Below are 19,524 nucleotides of genomic sequence, written 5' to 3'. Positions count from 1 at the left end.
TTCCCACTCTGTAAGCAGTCTGCTGGGCAGGACTAAATCATACATATTGAAGAAGTCTGAAAATACTAAAGCTCCAGAGCTATTTTTATTAATAATCTAATTACAACAGAATCTCCTCCCACTTATTACATAGCATGTAAAGGAAATCTCAGGATATACCTAAAGTCCCAGCTGAACAGAAGATTTTCTGAGAGCACTCATGAACCAAACTGAGCTATGAACACGTATATCTGGCACAGCTTCAGCTGATAAAAACTAAATCCTCTTTTGAGTAACACATCAGGTACCGTGTGTAAGATTATATATAGTAGTTACCAGCCCAGTCTATCTTCCATGTCGTTTTAAAATACTGTTCGCATGAGGGATGATCATCATCCCTCAGGTGATGGGACGTAATAGGATGCCCCCTCAAGTCAAGGCTCATTTGTCTGGTTCCATGTTGAAGTAGTTTATTTTGAAACAGTTTATATATGCCCACCCTTGCTTCATTCTGCCTGGAAGAGTCACCGCTGTGGCCAGGCTTTGAGAGCTCCTTAAGGAGCAGAGAGACATAAGGACTTGTGGCAAAGGGGTCAGAGCTGGGGAAAACATGCCTATAGAGAAGGAGCAGCAGCAGGCTTTGGTACAGGTAGCTCTGCCTTTCCAGCTCCCTGCTCACAAACCGCTTCAAAGCCACCAGATGATGGAGGGCTCAGTCTTTTTCATCCTTTCATTATTGGACCATTTTCCTTATCCACTCTGCTCATGGAAACGTGTATGTTCCTAATAAGAAGCCTTCCCCTGCAGATAGTTCACCTTTCCTTACCACTCCTCCAAACAAGCAATCCAGTCTGAAATGGGGAGAAAATGATGGGTTAATTTTAAGTAATTAGTAAATAAAGCACATATACACAGATGAGGAAAGCAGAATAATCCCACTGTTACATGCAGAGCTGCAAAGAACCTGGCAACACTGCTCCCAGCCAACCACCATTACCAATTTCCCCCCCAAGCTGCTTTGAGGTATTTAATCATTCTCAACCACTGGCTTTAATGGTTTATAATCCCTTCCTCTTATAAAATTCCTTCCAACGCTTCCCCGAGGGGGACAGGGAACGGCTGCAGGGGGGACCCCAGAGAGTCCGCAGGGGGGAACCCAGGAGCGGACCTGCCCTCCGCCACCCACACGCCCTTGCTCAGCCTGAACCCAGAAGTTCAGGATGAGATTTCTGAAGCAAAGACAATTTCAGTCCTGGGTTCTCAAAACCCTATAAATGAATTTCGTCTGAAAATGGGAAAGGGCAGAGCGGGGCAGCCCACCAAGCACTCGCTTGCCGGGGATGTATTTTACCCCATCCAGGCAAATTTTCCTGCAAGGCGCCCGGCAGCTCTGCAAGTGCAGCTGCAGATGAGCAGCGATGCCTGTCCAGGCCAGCTTGTGGCATACGCATACAAAAATGTACTCCAGTCCCCGGGGATTTCACAGATTTACTATCAGTGAAGGGCAATAATCACTAAAGGAGGAGCAATTATTCCCAAATCATTTAGGATTTAAAAAATCATTGGCAAGAAGATAGAGGTCAAAAGGTGCACTGTCAAGGGAAATAAAAAAACTCTACCTGTCAAACCTGGGTTTAACTTCCTCTCTGACTGCAATATGGTAAGAAGAGAGAGAAAGATATAAAACTGAAAGGTCACATACCCACTGAAAGCAAGAATTAAAAGATCCCCTTTCGTGTTCACATTTTACACAGGGATTACACCATTAATCTGTTCAATTATTCTGCGGAAGTTACTTTTTTCAGATTGGTTAAAAATTTACTGAAAAGAAGGACAAAATGCATTGAGACAGTCTCTCTGGTTTTAAGACAAATCATCAAAGAATTAAGATGGGCGCAATTCATATTTTCCTAAACCATATAGCTGGTGAGAGATGGTGCGTGTGGTTGTACACACGCAGTAAATAAAGCACACATGGGCCAAAGCTGAGTGAAGCCACTGCTTTTGAAGAGTCCCCATCAAACTCAACGCAGATCGGCAGTGATAATGGAGATGAACATGACCTCCAAGAATTTGGGGGTGGGAAGGCATAATATAATCCCCATTGGGCAAACGTCTGTGGCACAGAGATCACCATCACAGTCAGCAATCTTACTGGTGGTGTCTGGGCCACGGACCCAGAGCTGAATGGAGGTGGTGACTGACTCCTCTTACCCACAGAAGTAGCCAACACTAATAAGCCTTCAGAGACGCTGGTAGGGTGGTGAATGGGAACGTTAGGTATTTTTTGTCTGCAAACAGAGTTTTAGTATTCACTAAAATCACAGAAAAATGTTTAATCAGAAAAGGAATTATGAAGTAAGAAAATGAACGAGGCAGAAAGACAGCAATTTCTGTACTACCCAGCCATGCTCGTGTTGCAATGCAGTGTTTACTAGGACAAGCTCAGGAGGCTGAAGTCTATGGAGGATGCAAATGAAGAGATGCACAGAAGGAAGTGTGCAAACTTCAGCAGAATATTTAACCCAGTGAACATTTCTAGAGTCAAACTTATTTATGCCTAAGCAGACCTTTGCTATAGGTTTAACAACCTTAATCAAGCTAAATGTGCCAGGGACATAAGGAAATAAGGCTTATACACAAAATCTTGATTAATGTATTAAATCCCTTTACACAAGAAATACGATGCACTTACTTTTCTCCCTATTCTCCTTGGCCCAACTGGTAATCTCCTAGGCTTCAGGATCCCATATTGCTGTTAATTATGTTTCTATCTTGGAACCACTAGCTGTGCAAACGTCAAACAGGCAAAGGGCATCGCATGTGGCCTCTGACTTGGGAGAAAACGTACAACAAGGAGGTGAAACAAAGAAATACATTAAACCTCCAGGGCAGATTTCCAAAGGCTGCAGGGCCAGCCAGGTTTCAATAAGCTTTCAGCAGGACTCGAAGCTTTAAACTTCACTCGGCCACTTGACTCTCCTTTCCAAGATGGAAAATCTTTCCCTGTTGTGGCCAGTAAGCAAGGAGGGGATGCCGGCACAGCAGCAGGTCCTCCGTGCCACTCTCGGGGTGACCTCCCCCTGCTCTCACATGCCACTAACTCCCACCTGAGACTTGCAGGTGGCAGAAATGGGAATTGGTTAACTACCAGTAGTTTATGCACTCCAGTATGACCTGCCATAACTCCCATTAAAGCAGAACAATTTGCTACAGAGAGAACTTTTTATGATTATATAAAACTACCAGAACCTTAACATTATTTAGGTTTTATTGTAAAGCTGTAAAAATCATCCACTGTTACAGCTGCCTTAAAACATATGAATTAGGCATTTCAGTAACCTTTAAGATGTGTTATTCTTTGTCATATTACTGAATCATAAGTCTGGTTACCTCTAAGAGGTTTAAATTTCCAATCTATTAAAGTAATACCGGCAATCTGTTATTTCTAGGCCATTGAGGAAAGGTTAAAATGAAAATTGGACTTCGGGGAGTTCCTCGTATTCTAAGTGCAGGTTGAAAACATCTCAGCAGCAGAAGGCAAAGTCAGGGTCTCGGTAAGAAGCAGTTATCAAGGGAAACGACCGGTGATAACTTTATTGATTAAAGCAGCTTGAGAAATTTAAGATTTGCCACTGTCTAGAATTACTGTGGTGAGACAGCTTTATTAAAAAGGTATTTTTCATAAAAGTCAGGTGAAAGAAAATTGTAATATTTTTTCAAAAGCACAGCTCATCTAAAATGGTTTAATGATGGTATGGATTAAATGCATTCCACAGGTGGAATAAATTATTGGCAAACATTGCATAAAAGTAAAGGCAAGTAAAACCAGTCCTTGTCATGTCATTATGAATGCAGAGAAGTATAGCTCATTCAGGAGACAGAATAAAACGTAATACAGTGCATTACTAAGAAATCATTGAACTGCATATACTGAGTTTTTATTATTATGTATGACAAACTAAACAACCTACAAATCCTTCTAAAAGAACATTAAAGTTGCAAGGTCAAGCACTCAAAAGTTAGGAAAATATTTCAGAATTAAGGTAGTTTGCTCTGCTGTAATTTGTTCCTCCTACGCACGTGCATCATGACCCAGTTTAACTCCAGCAGCATGGACTATTTTTTCCATAGTCGAAAGCACGGAGTGACTGCTGCCGTTACGCAGTGGTGTCTACTGCGCTCCTCCTATGTTAGGCATACACTCCCTTCATCTTGAATCTCTCTGAATACAAAAAATTACACCTATAGACTAGACATATGACTACAACAAATTGATGACATTTAACACTAGAAACTATACAGAAAAAGATCTGTGTCAAAATATAAAGTTAGTCACTAGTAGCACTATGAGTATCTGGCAAATAGCAGAAGGTGAATAAATAGCAGTCTCTGCTGGGGGCTGTTACTGCTTTTCAGTACCCAAAACAAATCCTCCTGAAGTCGATGGGAACCACTCGCCGAGGCTCACGCTATGGGACCATTTTTTCCAGCTTGGTAATGCATTATATCGAATTTTGTTCCCTGGAGCAAAGTTTTTGAGACAGGAGTTCTGGTGTCTTGTCACATCCCTGTAATGATACCCTCCCTTGGTGCCAGGGGCTGACACAGTCTCAGCACACCACGAGCTGGGCAAAACAGCATCTGAGGACAGCTGCACCATCTTGCCTACAGAAAAGGGCAAGCAATGCCACTACGCAGGGCCACAAGGATAAAAAAAACCAAAAAACCCCTCTTCCCTTCTACTCCTGCGCACCGATCGTTTCTGATATAAGCGAAAAGGAAACACAAACCTTCATGCATCTGATTTAGACAAATAGTATCCAAGGGCTGAGCTCTGTGGTGTTTTGTTTTCCTTTGTTCTTTTTTCCAGCTACTTTTTCTTCAAAGGCCATTCTGTGTCTCAAATGGATTTTTGGGTTTGTTGGTTGGATGAATAGATTGAATAATTGCCATGGCTGTACCTGGGATATTATGTTCAGCCTGAGCTATCTTGTTACTGGGAAGATATCGACAAACTGAAGGGAGTACAGAAAAGAGCACCACAGCAGGTTAGGGTACAGAGGGACCGAATCACAAGGGAAGCAGCTGAGAGCTAAATACACAGTTTTAGTAAGAGACAACTACTGTAATGATAACACATCTGGAGGTAATTGGAGGGAGAAAATATCCAGGAAGGCGAGCAGTTATTTGGGTTATTACCTGGAGTAAAACTAGAAATAAGGAGATGCAGTTTAAAAGGGAAGCATCCCGATGAATCTCAGAAAAAGCTGCCTGCCCAGAGGCCTACTTGGCTGTGAACACTGTCCCTAGGGTACTTACAGAAGCCCAGTTGTTTGGCTCACCAAAAACTACTCTGGACAAAACATTAATAAACGTGAAGCAGGGGACACTCCTGCACGGGGAAGGAGATGGATTAGATGGCCTACTAGGTCTTTTCCATCTCCCCACTCTTAATAAAGTAAAACCCAAGCACATACTGAATTACAGGGCCATAATTTCATCTCCAGGCTCTAGGGACCTACAAGCCACCCAAACTTCACTCCTGTTGTTTATAATGTCACCAAAACCCCCTGATGGAATTATTACGTTGTAATTCACTGCTGTCTGTGAGTCATCTCATACTCATCCTTATGTCCTGTGTGACATAACATCAAATCAATAAAAAGGATCTGGGCACAACTACAGAGAGGGGAAAAAATGGACTGTACTAAGTAAGCAGGGAGCATCACACATTCAGTGTGTTTCTGGAAAGCGTGATGAATCCAATAACATGGGAGGAGTTTTTGGGTCAGTCAGTGCTTCCCATTCACCTAAATTAGAAAATATTTTACTTCTGCCATTCTCTTTTCCTAAAAAATGGTAGTCAGTGTGGCACCAAAGGAAATAAAAAACATTTTGGCTGCAATTCCACCATGCTGCAGCCTCCAGTCACCAAGCGGACTGCCAGGTATTGGGGCACCTCTCATCTTGTGAGGCACAACATCTTCCATAATTCCTTGGGAAAACTAACTTTTATTCTTTTGTATTGTTTTCTTTAGCCTTCAAATACAGGAATTTCACAACAGAAGTGCATGTTGTTCTGAACTATATGGTTTGGGAGGAAGGTGAATAAGAAAGCACAACACAACAGTACAAGTAGAAGGAGAAACTGCAGTAGAGAATGGAGGGATGGATGGAAGACTATAAATTGGGTAGAGGTATGGATGGCACAAGTCAGAGCAAAGAGAGACAGACAGGAAGGAAAAGGGAAATAGCAGGCAGTCAAAAAGAACCCTCAAAAAAGCAGAGAAAATAATGTCATGCCTTTCAGGAGGGTAACAAGTACGCACAGGGCAGAAGAAATTCAACAGGTGCCCACTTGCTAGCATTTACCCTCTTGGCTGTCAGTCCTCTTTTGTCTACTTCACATTATGTGATAGAATGGGCAAACATGGGGTTTTTTCCCTCTCAAACATTTTTTCAACAATTTTTCTTTTCCTTTTTTTTTTTAAAATAATTCATAGGAAGATCCTGAACATAAATATTTCTCTGCACACTGGGTCTGGGAAAAAATATTTGCATGTCCACCCAAAGTTTACCATGTCATCCTGGCCACATTCCCTTCAACCTCTTCTGTAACTTTCCATGAAAGACAGCAAACCAAAAAAAAATGCATCAGTGGGCATAACTACATGGCACAGCCAGTAGTCATGGCATCAGAAAGCTTACCTGTTGTGGTGGAACTCCCATTTCTGCTAAGGCTGACTCAAAAAACATTTTTGCTGGTTTTCCCACTACCTCAGCTTGAACATCACAAGCATACTGGAAAAACAGAAGAGACACACAAAAAATGCTGATCAGAAAAGGATTTGTTCAACTCCGTAACTCCAGACAATTGTACAAAAAGTATGTAATTATTAATTTTTGCCCTTAAATACCACAATGGATTAGTGGGTGAGGGTGAGTGTCGGAGAATTTGGATAACAGAAGTGTTATCCAAACAGGAGAGAAAGTCCTCCTGAAACACCTCAAGTTACAAACCTTTTACATTCTCCATCATGAGAGCAGTCTTCAGACTCAGTTCCAGTATCACTCATTTTTGTAAGAGCATCACTCTTAAAGAAATAGCAAATATTCTTCATATGAAATGATCAAAAGTACTGGAGGGCCTTAAAAGATGTAGAGGGTTTCTTCAACCACCTGGCATATTTTTAATGATTCAAGTGACCAGCCAGATTTGAAAACTTTTATTTTCCTGCAACTAAACATCAGTGCTATGCCAGAAAAGGTGTTTCTAACTTGTTCCTAGACAACTAGAAGCCTGAACTTATTTGGGAGGCAAAAACTCTCCCCAAAACTCACATAGATGCAAATGAATGTGCTGCAAGCATACATTATATCCACTATCTTCTGTGCTTGTATACTGTCCTACTTTGCTTTATTCTCTGCATTCACTATGTATTTTTTTTTAATCTCTCTGCAAGCCTATAAAAGGGAGAATAATGATTGTCTCCTTCTCTCACCCTTAGGTTGGCTTATCTATTGGGTTCCAGTTCTGCACAGACTTAATCAGGCTTAAAAACAGGATTGCACTTAAGTATCTTGCTGAATAAGGGCCTTTTGCTCTAAACTGTTAAGGGCAAGGGCTGTGTTAACAATGCTCCACCAAACATAAAACGGACCTTAAGTTTTTCTTGGATATCTTGCTGACAATATTCCATGTTTTTCTTCTCTGACTCCTTCTTTCAAGGGCCTCACTTCCAATAAAGGTACCACAATGGTAGAAGTTCACATTTTAAATAAAATTTAAAAAATGAACAAAGCCAGAAAACAAATGAATCCACCCGTCTTTAGAATGCAGCAAATGAGTTTCAATCTGTGGAAACTTCCTCCACCAAGGTGAGTAATTACAGAAGATGACCCATATTTATACCAGTTACTCTTTTAACAAGGTGCACAGAGCGAGTAAGCATAATGCAAGCTATAAAATACCTCTAATGCTTTCATATATGCTCCAACATCAAGTTTCAGACCATCGGTTTCTTTATAGTAGCGTCTGGAAATGAAAGTGATAAAGTTCCAATGAAATGAAAATGTTGGCAGTTAAACACAAAGAAACCACACTTTATTATTTCTGTGCCTATATAGATGTCCATATGGCTGCAACAAAAAGTCAAGTCATCAGAAACTCTGGAGCCTTAATTTAACACCAGGAATTAAGTAAAGGACAGGCTCAGTACCGTGCAATGCTCGGGGAAAAGATCTCAGACCGGATGCCCATCTGGCATCTGGGACACAACTCCACTGGTTCAAAGGGATTTCAACTAGCTTATATCAAGGATGAACTTGGCCTGTATTTTACTGCACAGAGTACTAGCTGCTCACAAAGGACAGCAGTTACATTGCTCTTCCTTTAATCAGTGACGGAGACCCCTTGGCAGATAGAAGGTGAGGGCTGGCACCAACCAGCAGCTGTAACAACTTCTTCAGTGTATCTGGAAGGGGACCCCAAACAGTTGACCATCATTGTTTGCCACCAGCCTCCCACACTGAGGAAAGCCAGGACACTGTTTATCAGGACTAAGAAAGACCTCCAAGCTAAATTTTGTTCCTTCTAAAAATGTTCCTATTGCCATGGAGCTCATAAAATCAGTTAGTATCTTTACAGTGTTTTTCTGGAATAGCAATTCACACTAACGCAGGTCTTCCAAGCTCTCCTGATCAGAGCAAAAATCTATATGACAGGGAAAAAAGGTAGGATGAGCAGTCAGTTAAGATTTTATGCCTTATCCTTCTGCCATTTTCGATTATTCAGCACAGCCTCCCTTTAAAATGACCACTTGACCTTTGCTAGAACAGCCATTAACCTTCTATAGTCTAGCGTAAACAGCTTAATTTTCTGACAGTGGCATGACAGAAGAAATTACAAAGCCAATTCCCACTCTCAGCTCAAAACAGATGCTAAATGTAAATCACTCCATTTTCAGGAGGAGGGCATTCTGCTTCAGTGACTCTGACACTTTCGTTTTCTATGGAATGAACTAAAACTTCAACCAAAATCAACCTACTTGCCCAAGGCAGGCACCTTGTTAAGGTCCACCCAATTACACTGATTCTGCATGTTAAAAACGAAGCTGGCTTGTGGCTGCTTTTTGTACATGGCCCTTTGCATCAACTAGGCTTCTCTAGTTAGGTGAACAATTCATCCGATTTATAATCTCCCTTCTTCGAGTCAGAGAACTTATCTACAGGGTAACTCATTCAGAACTCATGTTCACATTACCCAAATGATCAATCATTAAAAAAAATATGCTTGTGGTGAAAACTGAGCTCAGAATATCCAAAAATCTGTATTTTTAAATGAAAAATAACATTTCAAAAAAAATAACAGCAGGTCTGTTTTAGAGCTGTCTACATCAATGAATGACCAAATAAATATATACTTTTATATGCACAGGGTTCAAAGGCATTTTTGCATTGATCACGTCGCAAATCTTAAACAAAGGTTGATTCTATATTTCATTTTGAAAGATGGTATTACATAACACAAAACTTGGTTATTTTATGTACATTAGCCATTCTGCTGTTGGCTCAACATTTTCTCCTTATCCTTCTAACTGAGAAACAGTAAGGATTTTTTGCCCGTGTTGTAGGATCAGAGCGTGAGTGTCAGGTACAGCAACACAATGGATTTAACTGCTCCTTCCCGCTGATAAGTTCTACCCGTCTGGATCAATAACCCACAAACTAAGAAGGGTTTTCATGCCCATTACGGTCTATTGAACCACTGAAAAAAGTTGTCACTACAGTTTCCTCAAGCTAAACATGCATATTCTTTTTTAAGCCCATACATCGCACAACAGATAAGAGTAACTCCTTCAAGGCCATTGGGATTTGTCATTATTCAGCGCTGGCATTAATAACCTCCTGTTTAAAATTTCAGAATACATCTAACTGAATTTTTTTTTAGGAAACATTCAAATTCCCTGGCAGGATTTTTCCTGCATGTGAAAACAGGAGGTTAAAATTTACCTTTAATGTTCAGAGAATAATTAAAAATATCTTTGTATATTCAAACTATCAAAACAATTGATCTGGCAGGTCAAAAGCACAGGTGCTTTTGCAGGTCTTCGTCATACACACACCAGCCCAACCATTTCTCAGTATATCCTTGGGCTCTCCCCTTAGGTCTTCTTGGCCACCACTCTTTGCTCACAGCCAGAGGAACATCTACCCCCATCCCCAACATAGTTCGGGTGGAGTTTGTGCATTGCAGCTACTTTCATAAAATGATAGGGTTTCTATATCAGCAACTAAAAACTCTCTTGGCTTCTTATTCCTCATGTATAGCAATTCTGAAGCCACCAGCATGAAAGTGCTCCCTTATGTACGACATTTTCACACATGTGAATCAACTGGTAGAGATGCTAACGCCAACTTTCAGAGATGGGATCTTTAAGTACCACTCAAAAAGCAAGGAGTCATTTACATCACACAGGCGATCAGCCACACCCAGTATCACATCTCAACCACTACAAATGTGGGCAGGATTCGAACCTGGAAGAAGAAACCTGGCTGACTGTTGGCTGAAACAGAGAATTTTTGTACCACCTGATCCTCCTCACCATTAGTAACCTCAGGATGCCGGAAGACCAAACCGCATCACAAATCCACACCAACAGCCCTTTATCCAAGCATGGCCTGTTGGATTGTTTTGTTTGTTTCTTCCACTATTAAGAATAATTTATTTTCAGTTCAGACAGGAACACATGGCTACAGGCAGCAGTTAAACCAACAGTTCTCATCTCTGAGATCTTGCAGGGGCAAAGACAAAAAGATAAACAGTGCCTATAATCCTACTGGCCTCTTGCAACGTGCGTCCCCCCCCCGACCTGGGGGATGCACACATCAAAATCCAAACTCTCCATGATTTCTATGGGGTTTTTAAGAGGCTCTCAGACTTGCTCTTAAAGCAACAGAAGTCCTTTTCCTAGTGGCTTACAAAACTACAGCTATTTAACCCTCCCACTGCCACTTGCAAACGTAGATTGTTTCATCAAGGTCTATCTCACTCTTGAACACTGACTTCGAAGGGCTGGAGGCTGGCATTTGCTGTGCTTATACACCAGAGTGTCTCCAGGTTCTCTAAAAGCTGCTACAATTCTTCCTCAGAGGAGCAGTAGTATCTCTCACCCTCTAGCACTCGATGAAACACATCCACACAACTGCTTACTCTGCCCTGTCTACAGAAAAAAGACCACCAACAGCTGAAATTCGAGATGCCTCACCCAATGCTAGAGCAGCACAGAGACCCTACTGATGAGCATTTTCAAAGTCAACTGGAGGATTCAGCATGGCATGTTCAGTGACAGCCAGTGCCCTTTTTAAATCTGCATCAGCCCCCTGAACTGGGGCTCATCAGGAGCATCCATACCACCTTCTTTTAGAGACCTATTTCCGCGTAATCGCCTCAGTTTTCCCTTACACCCCTGGAAAGACTACAAGTAAGTGACTCAGGACAGGAGGCCAAGTTAGATGACTGAATTACCCACTGAGGATCCTTCATTAACAGATACCTGAGCAGATCAGCTTCCCAGTCCAGACACATAGGTTAACTGCTTAAAAGTTGGTAGTGTGAATGCCCACACTGATATCTGGCCTCGATTAAGTACAAAGATACTGGGGGAAATTAAAAAATATAGAGACTAGAGGAAGAAACAAACAGTGCCTAACTCACCCTCTTCCAAGGGAGATCAAAACAGGCTTCTCCATCCCAATCAGAACTCGGAAAGCTTCATTAAGGTTTGCATAGGTGAAGTTTTCTGCTGCGTCTCCGATAACTACGCAGTTTGGGTTTGCTTTATCAATCTCAGCAAATTCAGGGACAAGATCTACAGAAGGAGAAAAAAAAAAATACACAAATCCCTTACCATTTCAGATCCCATCAGAACTGATGGTTTTCCCCAGATTTGTGTTTCGCTTCATTCATTCCCCAACACGTTAAAAAAAAAAAAATCCAAGTCTGAATCAACTGTTCTTCAAACCCTTTCTATTCCTGCCCAGATCCTGCTATTCATATGTCCTACAACAAAGAGCAAAATAAACCATTTCCTACCCTTGCCTTAGCTCCCACCACCCACGTCTGTTATATCTCAGCTCGTTACATCCAGGCACCTAGACCTGAGGCAAACTCCTGGTTAGTTGAATGAAAATGTATAATAGCAAGGGCAGGATCCACCTCCTTTCTCCATACCCACACTCTACAGAAGACAACACTTTAAACTTAAAACCTCTGCCATGATAATAAAAACAATGTAATGCCCTGCACAAGACCTCACCTATCTCCTAGTCTCTGTGGTTAAGCAGGAGACTCCTCTGTGCACTTGCTGACCCCCAGCCCAACTCTGTGCCTTCACTGTACCACTGCCATAATTGAGACCTCGCTCATGCCAGACCACTAAGGTTTATTCCAGAGTCTCATGACTAAGGAAAAAGGTTTTCCCTGTAGGAAAAAAACAGCTGGGAGCTCTTCCCACCACGAGCTATGGGAATTCACTGCTCTGTCGCAAATGCCCACATCTTTCTGGGGTGTCCCCCTACATGTCCCAGCGTCTGCTGCAGCATTGTCCTACCGTTGTGCACAAGCAAGTGCGGCCTCAGGCTGCGCTCCTTCAAAATGCGGCAGGCTGCTGGTGCTGGGGCAGTGACTTCGGCCATGGAGATGTCAAAACCCATGCCCTGGAGCTTCTTCACGAACTTCTCCCTGGTCGCTTGGGTTTCGTTAGTGCAGAACCGCAGCTTCAGACCAGATGCTTTGATCCTGTTGAGTAAAAGCAGCAGAGGGATTAACCAGACATAGAAAAGGAGCTAAGAGTATCAGCTTTGCTGTCCCACACCTAACTTGGATAATTACAATAAAAATGCAAAGAGGAAATGCCAGAACAGGAGCAGGATCCCTTACCGTGACCAAGACATACCTAAAATATATTGATTCTGGGCACTACAGCTGCAGCTTTCACGTGCAGGGCCCTTGCCATAGCATGTAACTGCCCTTCTGAAGCAGAGAGCTAAGCTGAACATGGCAGCACAGGCGATGCCCCCCATCTCCAGGATACCACAGTCTGTCAGGCACACACTCCCTCCACACACCAAAAACCCCCAAATACAGTTCCTTTTCTTTCAACCAGTCCATGGATGTAGACACACATGAACTGAAGGCACTGCACAGCCATGAGTACAGTACTCGGTGTGATACCCCTGGCTGTTAGCATTTTAACTTGGATTTTCACCGTTCCACTTACTGATCACCTGCTGCAGTGATCTGCTGGAGGTAACAGAAAGGCTTTGCACTTCTGCAGACTCCAGCTAAGAGGCCAGCTAGTTGCAACGATGCTTATATCAACACTGGGGTGGCTTCCGTTACATTTCTCATTTAATCTCTCGTAAAACACCTGTGCTGTTACTTGGTGGGTAATCCTGAAAAATACGGTACTTCAACAGATTCATTAATAAATGTTTACAGGTAAATGGCTTCTCAAGGGAAGAAAACAGGGCCTCAAGTGCCCAGAGCCAAGGACATGGTTTCTGTGGAGCTGTACTCTGCAATCTCGTGCAAGTCCTCTGCCTCTGAGCGACTTTGTTTCCTGACCCAAGCTGCGGTGACCTACTGGGGATGTCATGAAAAGGCCTCTTCTCCAAGGATGAGTTGTCAGCCTTTTGGAGAACCAACATATTTCAAAGTGGCCATGGAAAAATCAGAAGCATTGAAAACCTATCACAATTTTTTTTCAAATATTTGCCAAAGGGACTCCCAGTCACCTCCTCAAATACATTAAAATGCCAAACTTTTGTCAGTTTTAGTGTGAATTTGTACCTCATCACCTTTGAGGACCTGAGCTAATATGGGTTTAGATACCTAGGTAAGTTAGGGGCTAGGCTTATAAATTCTTATTAAAACATTATTACTTTTCTTTGTGTTAGGATGAAAAAGGACTTTTCTATTAGGGAAGCCCCTGCATTGATTCTCAAGACAACAAAACATGGTGGGTTCCTTTTCTAGGGAAGATGATCCCAATCGGTTGGTGTAAACACCGAAACCACCTCGAGGTAATGCATCCAATGACGCACTTTCCATCAAAGGATTCTTAGAAATCTGGTCCTGACCCAGAGAGCCCCTTTCGCTCATTAAAACTGCACGCCAGTGTCTTCTTCAATAACGCAGGTGATTCATTTCTTTCTTATTATTTGTCTTTCCTAATCATAGGTATGTGAATTATCAATTACACTTAGTGGTTAATTGCCCTTCATAAAGATAGCTTTTCTATTTTAAATTAGGCAGTTAATATATTGTAACTAATAGCATCCACTTGTACATTATAAATATATCTTCATTGATTGGAGCAGTGAATGTGAGATTCACTCACAAGTTAATGAAGCAATTGAGTGAAGAAGTGCAGGGTGTACCCAGGGAATAATTATTGTTAATGAATTATGATGTGACCTTCTCAGAACAATGAACAATTGGTGTGACAGTGGGATGACAGTATTCCACATCTGTTATTCGAAACACGGTTTCAGCTGTAGTTAAAAAGCAAAGCAGTGTAATTTGGATACATAACAAACTTTAATAGAGTGTGCCATGGTTAAAAAAATCTTATTCTAAATGCAAAGCCTATCTGCATACTCTTAGGAAAAAAATCCCATGATTCATGACTGCCTGGAAGCAGACATTTGTTGAATAAGAATCTATTCTTTCTCTTCCTAAAGGTCAACAACATGAATCCAGGAACAACACTAACCGTCTACTTGCACAAACAAATGTGCCCTCACAGGTCAGCTTGGTGAAAGCAGAGATTCAGTTTTTCCATACTACAAATTTCACTTCTCAGAATTTTAGACGAAAAACAGAGCTACACTTCTGAAAGGCATGGCCAAAGCAGAAGCAGTCTGGACACATCCTGGACTGCTTCATGCCTTCGTGGCCACCAGCAATTACCACCTCAACAAACAAGCTCAGTAAATGCGTAGTATCAGGTGAGGTCTACAAAGAGTTAGGCCAAGCTGGGCAGAAAATGGGAGTCCTCGGGTGAAACATGAAAAGGACTCTCAAAAATATCCTGGAATACTAAACAAAAGAAAAATCATCAAGAACTCCAGAGAAGACTTATTTCTACAAAAATACCTTTTCAATGAAAAGCCTTTTCCTTCAAAGTTAGCATCTCTAAAAAGACCCTCTGCTAGCTCTCCGCCAAATCCTTGTACAATACAGTCACACTCACTGGTACGTGCATGATTATACACACACCAGGACGAATCCATCCCCTGATGCCCAGCACGGGGACCGTGAGCGGAGCCTGTGGACCAGCACACATCGGCAAACAACTGTTAACTTGGAGCTTAAATAATCAGTGGGAGCTTTTAACAACAGTTCTCCACGGGGGAAAATCCTGGCTCCACTCGTGTTTACAGCAAAACTCTCCTTCAGTTTTCACGGTCAGGTTTGGCATAGGGAGGAACTAAAAGAGACGGCTTGAAGATCTCTGTCTGACGGAGGCAAGATGCTTTGCACAGCGAGTCAATACTGCACTGGGGGCACTGCTGCTAAGCTGGCCAGCTTAATGGGAAACCTTGAACTATTGAGCTGACCCAGCCACCAGTGTTCACATTTTAAGAAGCACGTGCAGAGCAAGTTACTGCAATTTCTAGTTCCAGCAAGTGTGAGGATGTTAGGAGAAGAATAAAGAACAAAATTTGTAATGTGATGCCTTATAAGATAAAGAGCAAGGGATTAGGTACCTGCAAGCACAGAAGAATGAGGCAACAGCAGATTAAATACACCACACGATTTTATCAAGATCTCCAGTGTATTAACAGATTTACCAGCATCTATATTACAGAAGCGCAGGCACACCCAGGAAACCCAGTCAATCAGGGCTTCAGCTGACTTTCATACATCGTGGCTGTGATAAAGATCCCAGTCAGATTCCAGAAGCACCAGAAATCGATCCTGATTAGAGCACAAGCCAAGTACACAGACAGGCAGCACTGTGCTGCACGCTGCGGGGACTCTGCATGGGCCGGGTAGCTGCGGACATCTGGAGGCCACCTCTCGCTCCCCGTTCAGGTCCATCAGCAGGCTCACCGTCAGACAAATCCGCTCCATTTCCAACACGACTGCTTACACCACTCCTAATGCCCACGGGCAGGAATGGGGGGAACTTGAACTTCACCTACGTGCGGGGAGCTAAGCATGAAGGGAGAGCAGCTTCTGACCTTTCGGGGTGTCACAAATGGCAAACTCAGCTAAAAGCATCTCTGCACCAAAAGAAACTTCTTGGAGCCCCTCTCAGAGGGGACAGCAGACCGTGTAGGGCAGCAGGGAGCCGTCGAAAAGTCCAACTGCACCCCTCCTGTGCGCCGCACAGGCTCTCCTGCCAGCACTGGCTGCCCGGGGAGCTGCCATGGCACACAGGCAAGGAACACAAGCAAAGGAACAAGTCACAGAAGAAACTTCCAGAAGAAGATGTTTCCAGAAGAAACATCTGCAGACAGATGAGCACCAAACTAACACACCAACAGGTGCGTAAGGAGACTTTTTCTAAGCCTTACCAGAGGGGGCATTTAAACCCACTCCAGACCGAAAGAAGCACTCAGTTGCCCAAACAATCCCTAAATGTAGAACCGGGGCACCCACCCGATCTGGGCATGCCGTGAGCACACATATATGGGAGAGATAGAAATGAGGTTTTTAATTTCAGCCCTGAGCTGCCCCTCACGCTACGCCAGCTCTTTGAACTGACCTTTACCTCGTTCTGCTGGAGCAGGACACGACGCTGAGTGACAATGTCCCACAATGCAATTACCGTGCGTCAGATGAGCCGGTCCCTTACAAATCACCTCGAACTTTACACATCTGCTGGCTGTCAGCATCTGCCAGGTTCACTCACCCGAAAATAATGAAAAAACTCTCATTATTGTTCTATAACAGGTAAAGTGTTAGGACAATTATTAGACATCCTGACTGACCTTGTGCAGACTTAACCAACTGCCCTTGCCAACCTTTACGGGCAGCCTTTGGGCATATAAAACAAAAACTTTTGTGTTCTTTTAGATGATGTAAAGGTTGCGACACCGGTAAGAAAAGAAATGGCCTCGGGATCTAGGCTGGAAGCCATCACTCCTTAAATTCACACTGTCCTGCACATGGCAGAAACAATTAAGGACACAGTATAAGGCTAAACTTCAGACTTTGACCACGCTCTTTTGCAATGAAGGCTTTTCCTAACACGGGAGCAGAAGGAAAGTCCTGCCTGCAGCCAGCAGGTCCTGTGCAGATGGGCAGGGGGACAGAAAGCAAAACCCTGGAAGAGGCAACAATCCTGAGCTTGGCGACTGCCCAGTGTCAACTTCAAAGGGGTTTGGAAGAGCGCTGGTTATGAGACTTCCAGAAGTGGCTTTTTATCCTGCTTTTGGTTTTTCAGTGGGTTTTTTTTTTTATTTAAAAGAAAAGAAAGTGTACTAAGCACTTATGCTATTTGACTCTTTTGCATCAGTGGACGAATACCAGTGTGCTTCAGCGTAAACTTGCCAGCACTCTAATACCATCTCTGAAACATGGGGAAATAACAGTACCAGAGAGTTATCTACCTGCAACTAAACAATACAGTAAAATGAGGACTTGTGCAGCAATGCTGTCCTCCCACCTGGGCAGGGCTAACATTCACTTATTGCCCTCTGCAAGGGACAGGGTGCTGGTGCTACAGGTAGAACATCTCCTGTCAAGAGGAGATGAAACCGAGCCAAGAAGAAACTGAGCACAATGGTCAAAAGTAGAAATGACTTGCCTGGTTTCAAGGTCAATACAAAAGAGTTTGAAAAGAGCAGAAATTTATACCACTTCTTTAGCCTGCCTGGCTGATGGAGAACCATGGCGCATGATGTGGTTTTAGCCAGCATCTAAAAAACACACTCAAAATGACGAATTAAAATGGGTTTTGCAACAAGAGATCAGTACTAGTCCTCAACAGCCTGCATAACGGTGGGTAAAATCTCATCCAGACCACAAAATGGTGAATGATCAGGACAAAAGGAGGTATCAAAATCTTCTGTGCCTTCAGACACTGCTGACTAGCAGGCGATGGGATGTTTTTTCATCGCCCACAAAAGCCTTCCTGGCTGGCTCTGCCACTGCTGGGGAGTAATTCACCTAGCAAGTCACACACTGCTCTACACAGAAGGCAAAAACCCTCTTCTAGCCCCTGTGATGAACAGGGTACATCTTGAAGTGTCAGATTACGTTACATTTATCAATTAATGCAAATCCCGAGCCTGGTCTTGCAGGCTTTTCCCAGGAGAGCCTCCGCCTGCCAGAGCAGGACGCACACCTGAGAAGAGGATCCAGAAGGGTTTTCCGGCTCAGCGCTGGCTGAAAGCGATAACCCCTTCTGGGGTCCAGCTGTGGAAATGCCTGTGTGGGGGCAGTACGTTCACTCTGCTTTATGTGTCCTCTGCTTAAAAAGTGTATTTGTGGTGATAGTGTATTATACTTTCTCCGCGAAATCTGCATTCATGCTATTTAGTGGCTATTTCAGCAGCATTTTTCATCTTTAATTTCAGCTTCTGAAATAACACCAAGCAAAATCATGATTTCAAAAGTCTGAAGGAGGCCAGCTGTAAAAGCCCTTGTCTATCCTTAGTTCATTTGGCCGGTTTTTACAGCACAAGCCTCTCCCAATTCCACAAAAACACTGAACTTCCCAGTGTTTTACTCAGCGGGTGCGATGAGATCAGAGGAGTGTGGATGAAACCCCACACACGCTCCTGTGATACAGAGACCTTGGCTTGCTTTCTGGTTGTTCCTTCTCTATCCCGGTGTCCAAACCTTTCCGTTCCTCTGATTTCTTCCATCCTCACAGTATGTCCAAACTGCTTAAATCTTGCTGTCGCATCTCTGATGCTACTTTTGTCCCCTGATCTCCTGGTGTTTTCATTCACTGATGTCCTGTCATTGGTCCTGAGTACAGCCAAGCTCATTAAAACTCCCATTCTCTGGTGGTCCAGCTTTCTGCTCCATATAGCAAGGCTGGCCTGACAAATCCTTACGTACGGCACTTTTTGGCCCCACTCCCCCTTGCACTCTTGTGTCTGAAACTCATCTCTACATCTGCTACCTCACGAGCACAATTTCCTCTCCAGTCCCATATGGCTCACCTCTCTCTATAGAAGTAGGTAATTTGGAGGGAATCCAAAGGAGAGATTACAAAAGAGATTAAAAAATAGGAGGGCATTACCTTTGAACAGGAATGAAGGCAGATTAATAGGCATATACGAAAGAGTCACAAGAAAAGAGGCCAATGTTATTTAAGGGTGGGCAAGGGTGAAATAAGAAAGGTTACCATTATAAAACTAAAGACTCTGGAAACACCACTTTGAGACACCGTTTGACAGCAAGAACTGAAAAATCACTAAATTCTAGTTCAAAGTAAACTTTAAAAACCTACCAATGCCGTTATTTAGGTATTTCAATAATTCGGAATTTTTCAGAGGTAGAAATAAATACTGAAA

General features: G+C 42.9%; 1 protein-coding gene across 1 annotated transcript in view; it reads right to left on the bottom strand.

The window, feature by feature from the left end:
• Window positions 1–19,524, bottom strand: part of LHPP (phospholysine phosphohistidine inorganic pyrophosphate phosphatase) — an 89,866-nt gene that overhangs the window by 63,541 nt on the left and 6,801 nt on the right. Inside the window, exons 2-5 of the mRNA XM_076339200.1 lie at window positions 12,594–12,781; window positions 11,699–11,852; window positions 7,954–8,017; window positions 6,691–6,783 (exon numbers count right to left, since the gene is read on the bottom strand). Of these exons, the coding sequence (XP_076195315.1) occupies window positions 6,691–6,783; window positions 7,954–8,017; window positions 11,699–11,852; window positions 12,594–12,781 (499 nt within the window). The remainder of the gene's footprint in view (window positions 1–6,690; window positions 6,784–7,953; window positions 8,018–11,698; window positions 11,853–12,593; window positions 12,782–19,524) is intronic.

The sequence above is a fragment of the Aptenodytes patagonicus genome, chromosome 5 (assembly GCF_965638725.1).
Source record: "Aptenodytes patagonicus chromosome 5, bAptPat1.pri.cur, whole genome shotgun sequence".
Taxonomy (NCBI): Eukaryota; Metazoa; Chordata; class Aves; order Sphenisciformes; family Spheniscidae; genus Aptenodytes; species Aptenodytes patagonicus.
This window is presented reverse-complemented; position numbering and strand designations above follow the sequence as displayed.